At 50.5% G+C, this 12,046-nt stretch overlaps 1 protein-coding gene across 5 annotated transcripts in view; it reads left to right on the top strand.

The window, feature by feature from the left end:
- Nucleotides 1-7,214, top strand: part of IKZF3 (IKAROS family zinc finger 3) — a 90,949-nt gene extending 83,735 nt beyond the window's left edge. For all 5 annotated transcript variants that reach the window (XM_061143920.1, XM_061143921.1, XM_061143919.1 and 2 more), the window contains one exon: nucleotides 1,008-7,214. In XM_061143920.1, coding sequence (XP_060999903.1) covers nucleotides 1,008-1,711 — 704 coding nt within the window. In that variant the 3' untranslated portion in view covers nucleotides 1,712-7,214. The remainder of the gene's footprint in view (nucleotides 1-1,007) is intronic.
- The last annotated feature ends 4,832 nt before the right edge of the window (nucleotides 7,215-12,046 follow it).

Below are 12,046 nucleotides of genomic sequence, written 5' to 3'. Positions count from 1 at the left end.
CAGGAGTAACCTTGGCCTCACTTCCAGCCCTTGACATGTCTTCCACACTTTCTTGTGCCTCCACCAGCCACTCACCATTGAGCTCACCTGCCATCACTGCAGACCCAACTTCTGCCTTCCCCGTGGCCAAAGAGCCTGTTTTCAAACCAGAACACCCACACGCCCTGAAGGTGGCTAAACTCTGTTTTCAAAATTTCTCAGCAGTTTGACATGAGAAGTAGGAAAGGGTGACCACAAATAAATTTTTCAGTTAAGTGTGAGATAAGTCCTGATGATCACATATGTATCAATGACACATCTTTTCAAACAAAAGAAGAACAACACACTTTATGAGGACAAACATCATGATCTTTCATCAAGAGAGCCTTTCTAAAACCCCCTGCCTTTGAAGTGCTTTTATTTAAATCTCAGTCAATCTAATGACCGATGTGTTTCAGGAGTGGTAAGTTGGAGTTTTGGGGGCTATTTTTTCTGCCTCTGCAGCTATTTAAAAAACTGCCGAGGTCAGAGCATCCCCACTTTTTGCAGCACATCCGGCCCCCTGGCTCCCTAGTATTAACAAGCAGAAGAGAACAAGCAAACTGAGAGTTCAGGAATGGACTGCATCTTCAGAGTTCACGAACAGTAGAGATGCAGAAGCCCCCACACTCCTGACACTGGCAACTCCTCGCCCCCTCCTAAGCCCCCTCCTAATGTTCTCTTGCTTCTTTTCTCCAGGGTTCCCCTCTGACATGAGCAGTGAAAACAACTCACATTGTAGCCTCAACTTAGTGACATCTCTGACTCCCTCTTGCCTGCTGGTTTCAGTTATTTTGACTGTCCAAACATGTGCTGTCAACCACTGTCCCTTGAGACTTCAGCACCGTGCAAGACCATTTCGCCTGGGCTGAGTGTTCTTAAGCAGGCAACTTGTCCTTCCTCATTTCTCAAGGGCTCCAGAAAATCATTTTAAAAACTCCGTGCCTTTGTGTTGTTCCTTTTGTCACCGTTTCTTTCCCTTGTTGTAGGTGAGAAGCGCCACTGCTTTGATGTCAGCTATAATCCTAGCTACATGTACGAGAAGGAGAGCGAGATGATCCAGACCCGAATGATGGACCAGGCCATCAATAACGCCATCAGCTATCTTGGGGCCGAAGCCCTGCGCCCCTTGGTCCAGACGCCACCTGCTCCCACTTCAGAAATGGTCCCGGTTATCAGCAGCATGTACCCCATAGCCCTCACCCGCGCCGAGATGCCAAATGGTGCCCCCCAGGAGCTGGAAAAGAAGAACATCCACCTGCCAGAGAAGAGTCTGCCTTCTGAAAGAGGTCTGTCCCCCACCAACAGTGGCCACGACTCCACGGACACTGACAGCAACCACGAGGAACGCCAGAATCACATCTACCAGCAAAATCCCATGGTCCCTCCTCGGGTCCGCAATGGGATGCCACTTCTGAAGGAGGGCCCCCGCTCTTATGAACTCCTCAAGCCCCCACCCATCTGCCCAAGAGACTCCATCAAAGTGATCAACAAAGAAGGGGAGGTGACGGATGTATACCGGTGTGACCACTGCCGAGTCCTCTTCCTGGATTACGTTATGTTCACTATTCACATGGGTTGCCACGGCTTTCGTGACCCTTTTGAGTGTAACATGTGTGGATATCGAAGCCATGATCGTTATGAGTTCTCGTCTCATATAGCCAGGGGAGAACACAGAGCCATGCTGAAATGAACATCCAGGCCCAGAGATAATTGTCACCTGATCATTCCATATCATTTTTAAAAACTGATAATGCCACTTGCCAAATCACTCTCAAACTCAGTTCCAAACCCCTTTCTACACCATTGTAGTGTCCAAAGGATCACCTTCACGTGGGCAGCAGAGAAATGCTGTCCCCATTCAGAAATCGTTTGCAGATATATCATGTTACTACTTTTGTGAAACCTGTGTTTTCCCATGAGGGAAATTTAAAAGCCAATGAAATATTTGGTCATTGTCTTTTGTAATAATAGACAGGCATTCTTTGGAATCTGTTGCCAATCAGAAGAATCCCCTGGTTTTGCTGTGTGAAACATTGTTTTCTAAATACATAGGCCATATGTGGAAAAGCCTCATAGTCCTATGCTCAGGTCCACAGAAAGAACTGTTGACCAGCTAACCTTGCTGGGAAACCTTGCCCATCTGCACTTCACACAAGTTTGAAAGGTTAGAATATGAACTCTCCATCCCAAATTAGAGTCTAACAGTAAGGAAAAGAACAGCCATAAAATAAGTTACCAAAAACCGAAGCCCCGACTCTCCAAGCATCAGAGCCACCTCTTATCACACAAGCGAAAAAAACCCAAGTTATCCGATGATACTTCCGCTTCTACTTTTATCCTCCCATCTCCCATTAAAGCTGCTTTGGGTTAAACCAGGCACAGAAGAAACTCTGTATCAGAAGAACCAGTGGTTTAAACATAGACCGTCATTGGAACTCCAGGAGGTTGTCTGCTTGGATGATGGCATCCTTTTCCTACGACGGAGATTGGCAGGCGTGGTTCTGAGCGGGGAGTGATTCAGCATCATCACCAGGGATGGAGGGAGGGAGGAACAAGCCACCGGAAGTTTTTCATCTCCTTTTTGTGGAGTATTGGTGTACAAACCCAAAGCAAACTTGCCAATAACTTGACAAAAAAACCCAAAAACCAAAGAATCCAAAGTGTATGACTTAGTCTCTCCCAGCCCACAGGAAGGAATCAAGGCTAGACACCGTGATCAGAGCTGAGCTTCCGAATGGGTGAGGAGAGAGGACCTCTGCGGGCAGGTTCTCCTCCATCGGGCAGGTTGGGGGTTCCACCCCCCATACACATTTTAAATGGAGCTGTTGTATTCCACAGTTTCCTGACAACTTGCTCTTGGTTCTGCAGATGTGTTGGACATCTTTCTCATTAATTATGGGAGACATGCTGTCAAGGAAAAGTGCTGTGATAATTGTAAAATTAGCACTGGAATAGGGGTCACACAATCTGTTAGTTGAATTCCATGTTTGCCACTAATTAGTGGAATAACTTTGGGCAAATCATTTAACTCTTAAAACTAAGTTTCCTCAACCACAGAATTAGGGGTTGGATTGGATTTTGATGTTCTCTTAAGGTCTTTTCCAGTTTTAAATTTATGTGATTGTGTAGTAACCACAATTATTTTTTTTTGAACCTCTTAATGTATAGGTATTAAGCAGAAGAGCATGTGTATATGAATATATGTTTCACATTTCTTTGGTGTGAAAATGGTAGTATTGTTAAGTTTTTCCTTTAACCACTGAGTTGTGAGTGTGAAGGGGAGAACAAAAAACAGGAAGGTATCTTGATCTTGCCCCCGAGTGTGCACACAAACTGGCACCTGCAGCTGCTTACAGAGCCTTATTTTTTCTCTCCTTTGAAAGTAACTGTGTTAGGAAAAATAAATGCTGCTTCCAGGGACCACTTCCTGGAGCCTATTTACAAATTAAGTGTCAGTTGTGTGAACATTTCTAGCAGAGGCAAGAATCCCCAGTTCCTGGTAGAATAGTGTTTTATGTATCTGCCTTGATATTTCGAAAGGGCTTTATGCATTAGGCTCAAACTCAACGCGTCTGTGTGCTGCCAGTAATTTAAATGTTCCACCTCAGACTGCACAAATGGCTTATCCTTCTTTGTAGCATGGCGTCTGTCTCAGGAAAAAAAGATTTTGTGAAATTCCATGGCAACAGTCCCAACATGTTTGAGATTTCAGCTAGAGGACTAGAAGGATTTCAGTGTGTGGGATTCTGAACATCACTGTGTGTCTGTAATCCTAGACCCCAAGCCACACCAGGTTGTTTACACCCATTGTGAAAGAGGAGCTGCTTGTTATATTTTTGAAATATCACACATCCTGTTGACTCTTTAGGGGACAAAAGGAAGAGAATTCGGAAGCAAGGATTAGCAGAAGAGAAAGCTAGGGAAAGCGAGTATTTCCACCAGATTAGTGGGAGAGTCTTTAGAGAAGACATCATCTTCTGCACTTTAAGATAGTGAAACTAAAGCCCTTCCCACCAAGATGGGGACTCTGTAGCTATGACCCTGGTTTTCTCTGTGACTAATGGATTTTCTGAATGATTTCCATTGTTCTGAGGTCAGTTTTATGAGTGAGGTGACCCCTCACACAGGCTGCACATTCACAGTTGCATTCTGAGCCTCGGATTGGGACATGTCAAGTCCCAAGAAAATGTGTATGTGGAAACTCCACATTCTTCTATCTTGAAATTGAACAGGGTGGAATGTAGCAGTTGCCACAATACAGGTAAACACTTCTGCAGGTACTCCTTATGCTACTTAACCCTCTCCCTTGCTTGGGGTGGGGAAGGAGGTGAAGAAGAACCCTAGCAAGATGCCTAGAGAGGGCGGGTTAAGATTTACATTTCACCCTGCTTTACAGGGAGGTGTTCGGCAGCTTCTGACAGCACAGTCCTCTTCTCAGCCAGAGTCCCTGTGACTTCTTTCTCCTTCACTTTCCCCAATCCTCTTATTAGCCAGGTCGCTACCACACACCCAGGAGGCCGAAATCTGTGAAAAATTCCCTTACAGCCAAGGTGGTAAAAGAGTGGAAAAGGAAGAGAGCTGTTCTCCAAAGGTTTTTTGTTGTTATTTGAAGTGTTGCCTGTGTCCCCTCCTTCAGTTCCCTGGTAGAAGTGTCTCCCCCATTACACTCCACACCACCACCAGAAAAAAATATTAATAAATCCACAAGTCTTTAGATTCCTTAAATCATTCTTTCAAGAAGATATTAACCTTGACACAGATAAGCTAGCTAATGTTATGCTTTGTTATCCATTCTAAGCTGTTCCTGACTCCCAACTTTATCAGTGACAAAATGTCTCACCTTTTAAAGGCAAGGCTTATTTAACATTTTACCAGACCCAGAAGTAAAATGACCTCAGATTTCTTTTGCAAAGAGAGATGTTTAAAAACACATTTTATTCAGTTGAAACACCGTGTTAGTAACAAATCTAGCATCTGCATAATGCTTTTTCCAAGGAGCTTCTGTATCACTGTTTTATTCCCCTCCTCTGCTTTTTTCCCCCAGCTAAATGTGAGGTTTAGAATGTTTTTAGGGGAAAAAAGCAATACTTCTGATATATATCCCAGGACAGGCAGTAAGACTGCAGTGTAAATGTTAAATGTTTAGTGTTTGAAGTCGTAACTTTAAAGTGTACCCCACTATGAGTAGGTACATTGGTCTCTAGTGGAGATTTGGAAACTCTATAACACTCAAGATTTGAGTCCTCGGAGTGTCCGGGCTCTTTGACAAACAGAGTTAGAAGTTTGAGTTAAAGAAGAGAAAAGAAAGGGGAGTGATGAAAAGTTTGCCTTAGAAAATGGACTCAGGCTGTGCAGAAGATAAGAGATAGGCAGTGATCCTCATCTTTTAAAGAATCAGGAGCTATTTTTGTGCTCAGAAAGTACAGTTCAGAGACTCTATAGGCAGAGTTCAGAAAAGCAGCATGATTGGGGATTTAAGTGCCTGTGAAAAGGACAATTTTTACCTAAAACCAAAAACTAAACCAAAACCTGGGCCACCCCAGGGAAAGGACTCGTCTCTAAGCCTAACTGACTGAAAAGGTCTGAGAATGATCCGTGAACCCAGGGTCGGAGACTGTGGACTTGGAAGAGCCTAGAAGAGAGGTCTAGACTTTGGACTTGTGTAGCTCCTAGCGCAAGACTGTACCTTTGTTGACCCAAGCTGTATATAGCCTGTCCCACACCGTGTCATCAATATGAGAAGCAGGTCTTTGCACTTTGAAGAAGCTGGATGCAAGTTTCCTCTGAATATTACAATAGTGAACTGTCATGCTGATACTGAATTGTTATTTGAAACTGGAATGTTAATGTTTTGATTTTTGAAAATGTAAGGACATAACAATATCTACCTCCCAGGGATGTTGTGAGGTTTTATGTAATTTGTCTATTAGGTAACATTACTTTGTTTTTGGGGGGAAGCGGGTGGATTATGTAGGGTGGCTGTAGATTTTCCACATATTTCTGTATCTGGATTTAAAGACATGGAAAATATTCAAAAATCATACTAAGACCATGATAGAAATTCACTTGCCAATAGAGGCAACTTACCCCTAACACACAGTTTGCTTCATGTTGTTTTAATGCCTAAGAGTAAAGAATATGCTGAACCTTAGAACCAATGGGTATGACCCACATGGTACAGAAACTTCATGACTCTGCAGTCAGATTAAGTAGACTGGCTTTGCTTGCTCACCATCTTATGAGCCCTCCACCATTAATTCTGCCAGCGATTTAGTTCCCTCAAGTGGTCCTCACCATCCATCCATCCATCAATCTCACTTCAGAAAGCCCAAGAGCAGTTCCATGATGTCACCCACCTTCTCCCAAGCCCAAGTCACACATCTGTGGGGCCTACTTCATTTTCTGTATGTGGGGGCAGCTTTGCTTCTTCCTCTCCTAAGAAGGCTGAGAATAGACCTTTTGACATGTTAGGAAAATGGGGCAGCCTTAAAAATGACTGATCCCATTGCCAGTGACTCATTTACACAAGGACTTTTCCAGGTTAGCCGACAAGGCCCTTTTCAGTGGGCCTGCTTCTGTGGGTTCACAGAAACCAAATTACTGTGGGTTGCAAAGAATTAGCAGGTCATTTGAAAAGCAGACATCCCTTTACCCAGACTGTGGTTTTGCATGCTCAAGTTCTCAGTCTGTAAGCTTTGGTGAGGGATCATTTTGGCTACTGGAAAAACCGTAGCTTATTTTTAATTTCTGGCTGCCAAAGCCACCACACGTGTGGTCTGTGGATGACCCTTGTCTGCAGAATGACGGGGTGGGGGAGGAAGAAGGGAATGTGGTTTGGGGCTCAGGGTGGGCTTTCCACCAGGAGTGAGGGAAGGAGAGCTTGCCGAGTGGTTTTGACACAGCCTGTGCTCATAGCACTCTTGTCTGAGTTTCTCAGAAATGCCCTCCCTGCCCAGCAGTGACCTTCCCTCTTGACCTGGAGTCTGACCCCTTGGAGCACTGTAGCGCCCTACTCCTCTGTAAAGACTGTACAGGTTCAGCTTCTGAAATGTAGCAATGCTCACCTTGCCAGAACCCTAATGAGTGCATTCCCGCATTGAAAACAACCCTGCTGATAGTTTTCAAAGTTTCTTTATTATGTTTGATTTTTACATTGAAAAATGAAATAAAAAATACTGGTGTGTTTAAAATTAGTCATGGTGCATGCCTGTCATTTGTCGTTGCTGTTGTCGGAAAATGGAATTCCTTCTGCCCCTAGGAATATTTTCTTAACTTAGCCCCTCTGGCTCTTTCTTAAAGTTCAGATACTAAGATAAGCAGAATTATCATTGAACTAAAACATCTTGCCTGATGTCTTGCTGAACCTGCCGCTGGTGTCCTGCTGCTGGCCCCGTGTGCCCATGGTGGGACTCTGGGTCCACTGGCCCTTAGTTCACTAAAGGGGACCTGAGGAGGTCGCGGGCCTGGACATGGCAAGCATGACACACTGGGCATGGTGTCTCCCAGTTCCAAGACACCACCCCACCCTCCCTTCCCAGCAGGGATCCTTCCTAAAGGATAGGCAACTCCTGATTTTTTCATTTCTGGGGTCTCAGAAACATCCATGCTGGGAAATTCAACTTGCAGTTGAACTCAGCCACCACACTGAGATGTAGTCTGTAGATACTTGGAGGCCCAAGCTGGGTGGCAGTGGGGGTAACTCCAAGGAGAATGTGCCAGGATCATGTGGCTCTCTTCCTGTCTTGGTATCTCTGTTCTGTCTCAGAAAAGGTCAGAGAAGAGTCTGAGAGCTGGTCTGGCCTTCTGCTCAGTCTCACCCAGAGCACCTTGCCCTTCCTCTGGGGAAGAGGTGGGAGGAAGACATTGCTGAAGTTCAGGACTAGCTAACGGGCCGGGTTGGCAGCAGCTTTCATGGTTCCATGTTCAGCACCATCTCCCTCCCTTCAGACCATCCTGAGGCTCTCCAGCTGGTGTTCCAGTCTCAACACTAAGGCCAGGGAGGGAAGAATGGCTTTGCAGCCTGCCCGTGTTTGGGAGCATTGAATACATTAAAAAAAAAAAAAATGGCCGCTCAGTAGCCTTGGAGAGGATGGCCTTCCCTATCCTCACTCCCTTCCCAAAGCCAAAGCAGCTCAGAGAGAAAAGAGGGAGGCAGGGAGACTCCCCGTGGGCTGAGGAGCCAGCTCAGCAGCTGACTGGTGCTGGGGTTGGGGCTGAATGGACTTTCTTCCAGCCTGAGGATAGCTTCCTTTACTAACTCTCAGGAGCTGAGTGGATGCTGTAGAGGCGGCGGGGTGGGCCTGGCCTTGGAGGCCACCCCACACCTGCACCCTCCCCCACCCCCATCTCTCCACACAACCAGGCCATTCACCCTGGCGGCTGGCTGCTGCGGTGCAAACCTCCACCTGCAGGCAACTGCCACCCCAGGGCAGGCAGAGGGCCAAGGACCTAGCTTCCTGGTCTCCCTCCCACCCCCTGGAATCCAGAGTCTGAGGAAGCGCTGGGGGCGAAGGGTGAGAGTCCTGGGAAGGCCAGGCCGGCTGAGGGCTGGCAGAGGAGCTCCTGTGGCAGGACACACAAGGTCAGGCTGCGGAGCATTCCCGGTCAGACAGTTGTTTGCATAAAAGCCAAAAGCCACTGCACCTGGGGTGGGGAGGCCCTCTGGGGAGGTACTCCCTGGCTTGGGGGAGAGGGGGAAGGAAGGTGTCATGGAAAGTCCCTGAAGGACACGGTGTTGAATTTGCTGCGGTTTTGTTTTTAACTCTGTCTTGACCTGTGAAGTAGGCAGCTGCCTCCCTTCCCCCCAAATAACAGACCTTCCCCCAGAATAACTGAACATACCCAAGGAAAGAGCCTGCAGTGGAAAGAACGGGGTTAGAGGGCCTGCGGGTGATGTCAAGCATCCCCCCTTCCCCAGGACTGAGGGGGCAGGGAGCCCCAGAGCAGCCCTTTCCCATCACCTCACCTTTCCCCTCAACCCCCCAGCGCCTCCCCCCGCACCCCGGGCCCAGAAGGGCTGCCTAGTCAAATAAACCACAGCCCTGGGGGCGGCTGGTGGATGGGAACTGGTGGGGGGGGGGGGCAGATGCCGCCTCCTCCCCCAGGCTCACCCTTCCAGGGGTTCCATCCCCATGCCACCCCCACTGGAATCACATCCTCAGCACCGCCACCTCCCTCTCCTCACAAACTGTGTGGGCGCCCGCGAAAGAAGGCCGAGTCATTGATTGAATCCAGCAGAGCCCTGAAGTCTCCAAAAAACGACCGCAGGCCTCACTGACTCCCAGCTGAGTGTCTGGATTCCTGGGTTCCAGCCTCAGCCCTGCCGCTCTCTGGGTCACCCTAGGCACTTTGGTTTCTCTCTCTGCGCCTAGATTCCACCCCCACCCTACCCCGCCCGGGAGTCAGGGGTTTCTGAAGTTCTTTCCAACAGACTCAGCCTGGCCTCAACCCCCCTGCTTTAGCCAGGGCTTTCCCATTGTCCAGAAACAAGAATAGGAGAGAAAGAGGGTTTTGTCCGCTCTCCTGTCTCTCCCCCAAACTCAGGCACTGGGAGGGAGGCTGGGCGCTGGAGACAGGAGACTGGAGGCCTAAGATTTTCCCAAGTGGTCACAAGAACCCGTTCTATAAAGTGCCAACCCTGGCCCACAAGCTGGGGCGGTGCGGGGACAGGGCAGTGGCATGGTGGAAGGCTCGGAATATGAGCAGTGAGGTTGGGTCTGAATCTCGGCCCTCCCCGCGCCGTCCTCTCTCAGGACCTCCTCTTAAATCTTGGTGAACCCAGACATCAGATTCCCGGGATGGGGTTTCCTGGGAGAGGGCAGTGTAAGGCCGGGGTGGGGGCAGGGGGAAGGGGTGCGGTGCGAGGTGGGAGCTGAGGGGGGTGTGAGGGGAGGGGCAACTGCACTTCTGAGAAACAGCCCGGCGTCTCAGCAGCCCGCAGCCTAACCCCCTGCCTGCGGCTTCACAGCTCGCTCCTCCTGCCGCCCACGCCGCTCGGGGCCTCTCCGGGGGTCGGCAGCCCCCGCGGAGGCGGCGGCTGCTGGGGAGGAGCCGTAGCTCCGGGGACAGCGGAGTGGAACCCGCGGGGCGGGGTGGAAAATGGAGGAAGGCGTGGGTCGCGTGACACCCCAGAAGTAAAAACCCATCCTTTACGCGGGGTCCTGAGCGCTGGACCTCGGCGAGCCGTGTGTCCCCCGCCTCCTCCCCCAGCCCAGGTACTCTCCCATCACATCCTGAGCAGGATCCAGAAGTGAAACTGCTCCGGGTCACAGCCCAGCGCCGCCGCTGCGCCCCGCCCCGCCCTTCCGGGCACTGCAGCCTTGCAGGATCTCCCAGCGCTAGGGCGACTGCAGGGGAGGAAACTGGGGGAGGGGAAAGGGAAGTGCCCCACGGGGCAGTCTGCAAAGCGAGGCCTTCTCTCCTGGGGGTGCCCGCTCGTAACCACGAGTGGGAACCTCGAGAGCCGCGGATCTTAACTGCAGCCGAAGGACAGGCGCCTGCACTTCCCGCCACCTCCACTGGGTGTCACTGCAGCCGCGCCGCTGAGCCTGCTTGGAGCCGTCGGGAGGACCAGGCGCGGGTCCAAGAGAGCCGGAAGACCCGAGCCTGTCGCGCCCGCGGGGTCCTGCCTGGCCTTCGCCCCCTAGAGGCCCAGTGGTGCTTGGATGCGGTGTTCAGACCTCCCTCCACCAGCCCGATTTCTAAAGGCCTTCACCCAGCCCACCGACTCTCCATGAAGAACAAACTAATAATCCCCTTGCTCCGCGACCGATAGCTTCATTGCTGGGGCGCCGCGCGAGCCTCCTGCTGCTGGCTGGGGATCGAAGGCGCATCGTCGATGGCTTCGGCGGGGCCCGGTGAGCTAAAAGTCAGCCCTCCCCAATCCAGCGCGCCCCCTGGCAAGGCGGGCTGGCCTTTCCGCCACAGAGGCGGAGGTGGCTCTCTGAAGACGCCCGCAGTTCCGCGAGGGTTCGGCCCGTGGGGCCCCAGAGATCTAGAGGAGGCAGAGGAGGGGGGAGAAGGAAGGGCGGGCGGTGGGTGCAGATCACGTGTTGCGGAGCCACAGCTACTGCCGGATGGGTCCCCGGATGACTCCTACTCACCCAGCCGCCCCTTCCCACCCTCAGCTCATCCCTTGGATGTTTGGGACAGATCAGCTTGGGAGAAGGTAACCAAAAGGTGGGAACCTGTATGGGACTGATCTGATCAGTTTAAGAGGGTTGTGGGTGGGCCAAGGCTGGGAGAGAGGAGATACCCTGGAATCTTTTGGAAAACTGAGATAGGAATGCCCACTTCTACTCTGCTGTGGATCTAACTCAGGGCACCAGTTGAGCACTAGATGCAGAGGAACACGTCCATTGGCTGCAGGTTTGTGGGGTGCAGGTGGCCCATTCTGTCCCTGCCTACAGTTTCCCCTCAAACTCCGAGGTCACAGGGCCCAGCTCCACTACGGGGACCCTAGAGGGATCCACAGGGTGGCCCTAAAAGAGTAGCATTGACCTCCAACTCTCCCTCAGTCTCCCCCAAACCACCTCAGGATAAACCCAATCCAAGTAAAAACAGACTGCTTACCATGAAAACACAGTTTTCAATAAACGGCCCTCCAGGTGCCCAGCAAAGAAAAACTGGCCCCTTCAGTGGGACAGACCTGGGCTTCTAAGAGGACACTAGAGGCCATCACAGCTCAACCCATATGCAGTTGAATTTCAGGCCTCATTAGGGCCTGGTACAGCACAACACTTCTCAGCCCAAGTGGTACCCCTACTTCCCAAAACCCCTTCCTGTATAAAGATCATGGGGGACCCCTGGGGGCCAGCCTTAGCCCCCAGGATCACCCACTCCCCTGAGGTCCTAGATTCCAGTCTGCAACACCCAGCTTCCCCAAGATCCCGCTCCTCCTTCTCCTTCCTCCTCCCCCAACTCCCCACCCCAGCTGGAAGCTCTGTGGGAAGAGACTACTGCATACCTCATACCCCAGCCCCAAAGCTGAGGTTCTGCCACTGACCCCTCAGCCCACCCCTCAGCC

The sequence above is a fragment of the Dama dama genome, chromosome 5 (assembly GCF_033118175.1).
Source record: "Dama dama isolate Ldn47 chromosome 5, ASM3311817v1, whole genome shotgun sequence".
Taxonomy (NCBI): Eukaryota; Metazoa; Chordata; class Mammalia; order Artiodactyla; family Cervidae; genus Dama; species Dama dama.
This window is presented reverse-complemented; position numbering and strand designations above follow the sequence as displayed.